This window comes from Podarcis filfolensis (genome assembly GCF_964270895.1).
Source record: "Podarcis filfolensis genome assembly, chromosome: 15".
Taxonomy (NCBI): Eukaryota; Metazoa; Chordata; class Lepidosauria; order Squamata; family Lacertidae; genus Podarcis; species Podarcis filfolensis.
In genome coordinates this window covers 23061047-23070690 of record NC_139618.1, presented here as the reverse complement: position 1 = coordinate 23070690, position 9644 = coordinate 23061047, and the positions used below count along the sequence as shown (strand labels likewise).

Here is a 9644-nt window from a genome sequence, read left to right as displayed (position 1 = left end):
ATGGATCTCCAGAACGAATTAAGTTCTTAACCCGAGGTACCACTGTACTTTGTCTGCCCTCAATCTTCCAATATGCAGCTTCATTGGATGTCAAGGGGTGACAGAACAGCACCCAAACGTCCAAACTTAGCATCAGGCAAAACAAAAGAACTTGGGAGTGAAGGGTCTCCTGGGACGCAAGACTGCGTTTTGAACAGTTCGCACCACCCATTTCAAGCATCTTCAACTACATATTTAAAGCACATGGCTTCTCCCTACGAATCCTGGGAATTGCAGTTTTGTTAGGGCTCTGAGAAGGGTAACTATGGTTCTCGGGATTCCTTGGGGGGAAAGTCATGTGCTTCAAATGGATACATATTGCTGCTGCTCTGCCCGAATAAGTCGCCTTCTCGTGACAAGAGGAACGTGAGCGACGGCAGCGGAAGGGCCAAAGGAAGACCTGCTAGGTGTGGCCTCGAACGGACTCCTTTCCTTCTCTCTCACTCCTCCCTCACCCCCACCCTCCCGCCACGGACTGCGGAGGCGGCGCGCTGTGTTCGGCCGAAGAGCCGCGACGACGGAGATTCCAAAACGACGTGTGACGCGTCCCGGCGGAAGGATTCGAGTAATGGAGCGCCGGGAGAAGGAGGAGGAGGAGACGAAGAGCGAGGCGGCTCCCTGAAGTGAAGCGCTGTGTGTGTGTTGGTGGAGGGAAGAATGCATTAAAGAAGTGGCGAGGGGAGGGGGGGGAGAGGAGGGGGAACAAAATAGTCCCGGAACCGCCGGAAGAGGCCGAACGGAGCCGAGTGGAGTCGAACCTGGGCCTGCCCCAGCGAAGCCGGCGGGGAACGTCGGCCTGAGGAGAATCTACCCCGAGCGAGCGAGCGCCGGCGGGAGCGGCGAAGCCGAGTCGGGCCCTCAGACGGCGGCGGTGAGAGGAGGAGGAGGAGACGCGGCCTGTGGAAAGGAGCCCACATTTCTTCCCCTCCCGCTCCGCTTTCTCCCCCTCACATTCCGGACTCGGCGGCGGGAAGGAGCCTCTCCGGGAACGGCAGCTGCCTTCGCTGTTGTTTTAATCTTCTTCTTCCACTCCTCGTCCCAGTCGTCGACGGGAGAGGCTCGGGTGGGTTGCCCCCACCGGCGAAGCCTCGGCGGCCAAGCGGGCCCCCAAACCGGACTCGAACCGGAGTCAAGCCGGTTCGACGCGGAGGGGCGAAAAGAAGTCGTCTCATCTCTCCTCACACCCCCCACCCCGCGGCCGCCGCAACTGCTGCTACGACGACTTCGGGGCGTCCGACCTCCCCACCCCACCCCGGACCCATCGACGAACTTAGTCCTGTCAGGAAGAAGATGATGCTCTTAGGGGCCTAGAAGAAGAAGAGAGAGAGAGGCGGAGATAGAGGAAAAGGGCGGGGGGCGCGTCGAGAGAGGACCCCCCCACCCCCCGGCCTGGCTCTTGTGTGTTTTCATACTCCCAACCCCCACCAAAGTAGGGAATATTATGAACCCTTCCCTGAGGGGAAGCTCCGAGGTGCGACCTCAGTTCATGCAAGACTAATTTTCTCTCTCCCTTTAATCAGCCCCAGAGCCTAATTTGGGGCTGGGGTGCGTGTAGATCTCATTTCCCCACCCCTTCTTAGAGGAGGGGGGCTGGTTTACTCTGCTGTTGTTTTTTTGCCTTCCTAAAAGGCAGAGTTTCTCTTTACCCACGGGGAAAAAGGGAGAAAGAGGAGGTTCTGCCCAGTTCTCCATAGAAGGGCTAAGGGGTTTCCTGTCTTCCTAACATCCCCCCACCCCTCCTTGGTGGAAACAGCTCAAAAGTGGGACACTCCTACCAGCTTTTCTTGACAGTCCTGCAGAGAAAGGTCAGCAGGGCCATAAGGGCTAGTGCTGCAAAAGGGGTTTCCTCACCCCCCACAGGAAAGCAGAAAGAAAATCAAGTGCAGGAGAGAAGTGCCACCCCACACAGTCCCATAGAAGGTCATCAAAGGGTTCTTCAGTTTAGAAAGTGGTGGAGCCCAGAGAAGCAACTTTCAGCAGTGGGGAATTGACCCCAAAGTGTATTAGATGAGGTGTTCCTGCCCTCCCATGGGGTAGTAAGGGTTGGAGGAGGCTAGTTGCTTCCCCAGAAGGTTCCCTCACCCCTTTCTTTGGACAGGGATTGCTACGCTATTTGACTTCGTTTGTTTGCTGTGGCCTAATGACTTGAGAAGAGTTCTGGAACTGTGATGCCTGGACACGAGGCTTGGGAATAACTTGAAGCAGATGTGTCTGTGTCTGACAGTTACCATCTTGAGGCAACGGCAGGATTTTCAGAGGATTGAATCATGACTTTGAAGGCCTTCTCCCATACTACTTGGAGGATTTGGGGCAGAAAAGGTGCTTTGTGGCTTTTCCTGAGCGTACTCTGATATGGATCTTTTGGGCAATCGTGAAGAACTGCATTGCTGTTGTTTTTAACTGACTTCACTAGTACTTCTCTGGAGCAAAGCTGATGTGTATATGGGAAATTGACAGTAATGTACTTAAATTATAACTAGTACAATGCAGATTGGCTAAAAAGTCGTCTCCTTGCCAAGGGCTCCAATGAGTGGCACACAGTCTGCAATCACGGACAGGTCAGTATGAATAGTGTTTCTGTGCACCTTCTGCATTGACTGCTTGGAGTTTGGACGGATTTTAAGTTTTAATATTGCAACAGTGGGAAAGGTGCAAAGGTTGACAGCCTTGAGTAAATGAGGTTGGAATTTACTTTTTGAGTTGGCAAGCCCAGCTTTGATCTGATGATGATCAAATCATCTGGGTTAGGTTCTAAATTGATTCAGATAATAGGGTTTTCAAGGCTGCTAGTCACTTGGTCCAGATGTGCGTTCTGGTATACTGTCGTAATAGGGTTACTTCTTGAAAGTATTTCCTAACTTCAGTGAAGGGGTTGTATAGAAGATTGATTCATCTTCGGGGTGCAGATGTTTAGTGGGCAGGTCGTTCTGAGTGGAGCTGGAACACACTACGTAATAACCTAACCTATTTCCCAGTTCGCACGGTGGCATTCTTCAGTCTCATAGTTCCTGGCACCCACGGTATTTATTTGGAGAATTGTATTGTGTTTGGACTTACATTTTGTTCTTCAAAATGGGATGCTGAAGTGTCTGTCTTTACAGTAGATCTGCTGTAGTTGGCACATGGAAGCCTGTGCTCTCCCCTCTTCCTCTCCTCCTTCCCCTCTGACTCATGTTACTTTCCCTCGCTTCTCTTTGCATCCTATTAAACTGCAACCCCACCCCATTTCCTCCCAGCAATTGGTACTTAATGATACTGACAGTTCTGGAACCTAGGATATGCCCTCTTCATCTGGAGGGAAGTCCTGGTTATCTGGGACATGCAATATGTTGAGTTTAGATAAGAGGTTTCATATTGTGCTTTTATTATTAAAGTCTGCTTCCTCCTCATTAAGTACTAAATTAAAAAACAAAACCTTGGAAACAGCCATCCCTTCGTATTTTGGAGTTTGGATGCATAATCATAAAGAAAAGGATGCGGAGAATGAACTTGACAGCTGCTTTTTCTTTGGCAAGTATCTGTTACTCCTCTGGATAGGAATAGTGTTAGTTTGTACTTCATCACCCAATAACATAGGCATTACAAGAAGTGAAGTTTGGTCCAAATGTTTGGCCTTGTGACTGCTGCAGCAGTCCTGAAGAGTTTATTTTGTAGATGAGTCATGGAGTCAACAGGCACATAATCCAGCTCTGTTGATTATCTCAGACAATTTTCTGGGTTCCAGAGCTGGCTACAGAACTGCTAAACATGCTGCTTATTTATGCTTCTAAAATGCTGAACCTTTTCTTTAAAAGCAGCAGCAGACTCAAGTTTAAATGCATAATTGGATTTTGAATGCATTTTCTTGTTTGAATCATTCTTCCAGAAAAATGGGAAGAATGCTTTGGATTTTCTTGTACAGAGCATGTGCTTCAAGCTCTAATTATCTTCCTACAAATCTTTTTCGAGCTTAAAAAAATAAATGTAAGTGTTTTGTTTCGGTAGCTTACTGGAGGTTCTGTTAGGCCATTCATTTATTTCATGTTATCAAACAGGTTTTAGTCAGCTAGTAACTGATCTGAATAGCAGAAAAATAGGCTGCAGGTGAGCAGTTTTAGTGGAGATGGTTGGTTGCTGAAACAAGGTATTCTTTTTATCATTGTACAGTGGTACCTTGGGTTACATACGCTTCAGGTTACATACGCTTCAGGTTACAGACTCCGCTAACCCAGAAATAGTACCTTGGGTTAAGAACTTCGCTTCAGGATAAGAACAGAAATTGCGCTGCGGCGGCAGTGGGAGGCCCATTAGCTAAAGTGGTGCTTCAGGTTAAGAACAGTTTCAGCTTAAGAACAGACCTCCAGAATGAATTAAGTACTTAACCCGAGGTACTACTGTATTAAAATAACCATTATAAAAATTGACACATTGTCTTTTTATATTCCTTTTTAATGTACACATTCAACTTAACAGTATTAGCAACTACTTGCTAAAGGTGGTGAAAGCTAGCTTTCTGTCTTCAGCCTAGGTGTGCTGTATGACAGGAATCTTGGACTTTTTATGCCACCCTGCTTGACCTCTGTTCTTGAGCAACTTCTTTTCTAATGGTGATAAGGTAATTGTTTTCACGTTCCCACATTCACTTTCCTAAGCTTTGACTCTGAACATGATGCTGCATGAATATATGTCTGCTCAGTAGTTTCCTCTGCTCAGAAAACACCAGATAAATAATGACTTGGGGACTGTGCTATGCTTTATTTTGGTAGGAGACAGATAAATGATTCTCTCCCCCCAGCTTTTTTGTTATTATTTAAGAAAAAGAAATGAACAGTTCTGTTATTCCTTAAAGTTAGCTTCAAGCATAGTGCTTCGCAATGTTGTTTACTTGCAATGTATCCAACCTGGCCTTGGTTTGTCATGGACATTAGTCTTCACTCATAGGCTGATTTTTTACCAATTACTCTTGAAGTTCTAGAGATGAACTGGCGAGAAAGGGCTAATTGCCCCATGTCTTGCTTATGGACCTCCTATAAGAACCTGGTTGGCCACTGTGGAAAAAGGATCCTGGAATAGATGGACTTTTGGCCTGAACTAGGAGGACTCATTCTCTTTGAAATTTATTTCTTACATAGTGCTAATTTCTTCAGTCTGTGTTGGATTAAGCAGGATATAGCTTTTCTCTCTGCTTTTTTAAAAAGCAGATGTTATGCTTGCAGGACAGGTTGCAGATCAAGGTCTAGATCTGTATGTCAACAGTAACTTTTATTTCCTATTGGCTTCAGATCTGATTACCAGTGTTGATGCTCTTGTGTCCAGAACTGAACCTGCCCATTCTTCTACTTGCAGCTTTTCTAGTTAATCTCATTTATGGTGGTGATTTTTGCCTTATAATGATCATGCTTCCTATATGCTAAGATCATCCAAAGAGACTTTGCTTAGGTCAGTTTTTTTTGGTGTGTGTATGTGAAGTCGGGTAATCAGGACTTTCATTGAAGTAACACTTTTCAGAATTCTGGCTCTAGGACTAGTTTTGTCATTATCTTCTGGAAAGTAGTTAAGAGCAAGACATTTTTATTTCAGCAATATATTGGAAGGTGAAACCAATGCAATTTAGTCAAGTTGGAAATTAAACTACCCACAGGTTGTTTTTTTAATATATAGCTTTATGGCTCTTTTTAAAAAATATACCTTTACAGGTTCTGTTTTGATTAACTGAATTATTGTTGTTAAATCTTTGTGTTAATATTTATATAATTTAGCTGCCTCAAGGGCCTTCTTAAAACTGCAGTATATGGCAGAGTTTGAAAAATATGTGTGTGTATCTATATCTCTATATATATCTATCTCCACCAAACAGTAGGGAGACTCATGGCAAACCTGTTCTCTTTGCCCTTTTATTTTATATATAGTAAAGAAACTTGGGGGTAGGGGTTGAACTGTTTAGAATGTGTTTTGGAACTGACCGCTTCACATTTTCAGTTTTCAAATACTGTATCTGCTTAGAGCTTAGTAATTATTTTTTATCACAATGTATCTTCCGTCCATATACTGAACTATATTATTCCTCTGTTTTGTTCATCTTCCGTCCATATACTGAACTATATTATTCCTCTGTTTTGTTCATCTTTGTAGTATGTTTCTTTAAAGGGAGCTTAACATCTCTCCTTATCTCTTTAAATGTTACAGAAGACTATTCTGTAGTTTAAATCTTTCATTGTATTTAACAAATTTTGTTTATCCTGTTCCTCAAGAGTGTGAAATCAGCACACCTATTACCCTCAGTGAATATCACTGTAATCTTTTCTTACTCATGCACAAAACTTGCTCCTTTTTAATTTTTTCACCTTTTTTTTTAAAGTCATACCAAATAAATGTGAAGTATTCATGACTTCTGGCGCCATTCTTGGTTTCCACTGAGTTAACAGTCAACATACAGATTTTCATGGCCATTGTCTTTGCAGTTACATAACAAAGATAGAAAACAATATTTTTGGTCTCTGCTGTCTGAAAGCGGGCAAGCGTTGGCTTTGAACATCCTATGTTTTGCCATTTGTGGCAGGCGATACATGGCTGATTGGGATAAAGTGTGTTTTTCCTTCATTGCTGAGCAATTTGAAAACGTTTAAGATGATCATGATGACTCGAATGCATTGTGTTGCAGCAACATAGAAACGTCTGGATGTGCCTGCTTCCCTTTTTTGTCAGTCTAATTAACTGCATTTATTTTCATAAATAATAAATAATGTTTGAAGCTACGAACATAAGTTTGACCAAGCTGCGGGAGGCAGTGGAAGACAGGAGTGCCTGGCGTGCTCTGGTCCATGGGGTCACGAAGAGTCGGACACGACTAAATGACTAAACAACAACAATTTTCATATAGCATTGCCAGTCATTGCTTCACACATTGTGTGCATTTTTTGTGTGTCCTTAGAGGTAGTGTGTCCCATGTTTAGCAATTGATATCTTTTCTTCCAGCATGTTTTTGTTAAAGTGAATTCTTATAATAGCATCTAAAATCCCTGCTACCGTGAGTGAAATAAGTGTTTGTGGAGAATTTACACAATTACTTAAACAAGATTTCTTAATTGTTGTTTTCCTTCATCACTAGATGCTAAAATTGACTCTTTCTAATTTGCCTCGTATTTCAGCGTATGCCTGCATAATAATAGTGACATCTAAATGGGTGGAAAATAAGAATTGTTCTGCTAAGCACAACCATTTTCTATGAAATTCTTATCCTTTGTTGCAGTTGCTTAACTGAAAAGTTGTAGGTATATAAAAGTTGTGCATACTTCTCATTTTGCTAATTTGTAGTGCTCAGACATTTAAACTATATTTGTAGCAGTCTTTTTAGCCAAACATTTCCAGTCATCAGGTTATCTTTCTTTTTTTTTAACTTGTGTTGCCTATCACTGTAAAGTACCTATTCCCAGGTTATCTAGAAACACATTAAATGATGGTGTATACATCAGAATATAAAGAAAGATATTCTGTTTCAGTGTGCAGTGATAATTCAGACTGTTAGTGGCACTGATTTTCTCTGAGAAGAGACAAGCTATGCCTTTTTGTCCTCCCACCTAGAACATTCTTATGCTGCTTTTTTAAGCACCATAGCCCACTGTGTCAAACGGCAAGCTGGGATTTTGATCCATTGTCAGAAAGGGGTCTAAATACTGACATTTCAAGAGGCAACCTCTCACACTTCCCAGATAGAGGGTCTGGCCAGTTCTGTTCCAACATTTGTGTCAAACAGTACAGAATGTGAGTATTTCATTAATGAGATACTCCCTTTCCCTCAGCGGAAGCTGGAAGTGAAGCAACCAGTTGTTCCACCCATGAAATGATACAAATGATACAAACTACACTAGCTGGTATGACCATATACTTAGTCTGAGCTTTCCTTTAGTTATTATTTCCCCCCTTCAAGTTGGAAATTTTGATCATTGTTGTTGGTTAGAACTAGACAGTTTCTTCAGGCTTTTATTCTATCTCTAGCAAAAATTGGAGCTTGCTTTTCTGGTTTTGAAGAAAGCTGTGGGTGCCAAGGTAATTGCTTGGGTGGAGGCGGGATACTGCTGGCCAAATGCATGTAATCCTTTGGTTTCACTGAACTTACTATGACATAAATTAGTAATGCTGAAAGGTTCAAGGCGGTAATGGATACCAAGTTATTTTCATTCCATCCAGTACATCATATTTAAATCCTGCCAAAGTCTGAAAGAAGCCAATTAGGAGTACCTTATATTTCAAATTGGATAACAGTCAGAATGGGGATAAATGAGAACTTCACAATGACGTCCAATACACTGGAGGGACAAATATTTTTACCATTTCTTGTATGTGAGAGCTGCTTCATTTCATCAGAATTCAGTTAAAGCCTGTGGTGTTCCATGCAGGATTCTCTCAAGTGTGACTATTGATTCATATTGATTTATACACCAACTAACAACCTTGCATAGACAGTCAAACTTAGTCAGACTTCAATTCCTTTCTATATTTTGATTGTCAAAATTTGCTGTGGTTCTGATGTTGAAACCAACTAGATGGGCAGTGGTGATTCCTTTGTTTAAACTGTGAGACACACTTTTTGTATAATCAAAACGTATAGCTGGTACTGCATGGGTGAATGTGAATGCTGCACTAAAAAGTATTGATGCTTTTTCAGCATATGCGCCATATTTTAACTGTACAACCTGAAGCATATGTAACCCAAGGTACCACTGTACTAGAAGAACTCAATGGGTTACCATTTTCTAATGCAACCAAGGTGCTGGTTTTAACCTTTAAAGCAGTGCACTGGGGCAGCCAGTTGGTGCCTTCCAGATACAGTATTGTGGACTCCAGCTTCCATTATTCTTGGCCATTAACTGTATAGACATAGACTAAGACTGATGGAAGTTGGAATCTACAGCATCTGCAGGGCACCACACAAAGGAAACATTCCCTCTTGCTTTATGAGGAATTGTGTGTGTGTAAACAGACAAGCAATTACGCATTTGTCACTTCTTTTGGAATAATGAGCTCTGGTTAAGTAAGGTGGAGATCCAAAGTTAAAAACAAAGCCCCACAACAAAACCTTTAAGATATTGCTTAATGTTATAAAAGAAGAAATGAAATTTATATGACGGCACCCTGTTTAAAATTCAGCATTTCCTTAGTGTATGTTATGAATCCAAAGGTATAACAAATGAAGATGGGAAATGGAAGTGTGTCTGATCTTAAGACATGCTTATTTTATTTTGCTTCCTTAGGGAACATCTAGTAAGTTTCTGGCACCATGTAAATAAATGAAATTTGTTCCAAAACATTTTAACTCTTGAGCCACATGCATCTACCCTTTACTGGTGCCATTTTCAGAGACACTTCATTTATATATTGTTAGTGAACTCAGTTCTAGAGATGTGTGTGTGTTTTAATTAATTTGTAGCCTACCTGATCTCAGAGGTTCTGGAGAAAAAATGGGCCACTTTACAATCCTGATTTCTGGCCAGCAGAAACATGTATTGCATATGTTTAGAAATTAGAAAGGTAAGCAGCTACCATTTCTTGGCAGACACTTGCATATTTCCTGTCCCAATGCTTGATTGGACTTTCCACTCCCCCAATCTGTAGCTTTGTGTTCTGTA

The 9644-nt window shown here is 42.4% G+C and overlaps 1 protein-coding gene across 5 annotated transcripts in view; it reads left to right on the top strand.

The window, feature by feature from the left end:
- The first annotated feature begins 507 nt into the window (after positions 1-507).
- ARHGEF12 (Rho guanine nucleotide exchange factor 12) overlaps positions 508-9644 on the top strand; it is a 95895-nt gene continuing 86758 nt past the window's right edge. For 2 of the 5 annotated variants that reach the window (XM_083588302.1, XM_083588300.1), the window contains exon 1: positions 508-2597. In XM_083588302.1, coding sequence (XP_083444428.1) covers positions 2566-2597 — 32 coding nt within the window. In that variant the 5' untranslated portion in view covers positions 508-2565. The remainder of the gene's footprint in view (positions 2598-9644) is intronic. The other 3 variants (XM_083588299.1, XM_083588301.1, XM_083588305.1) reach the window with 3 other exon arrangements.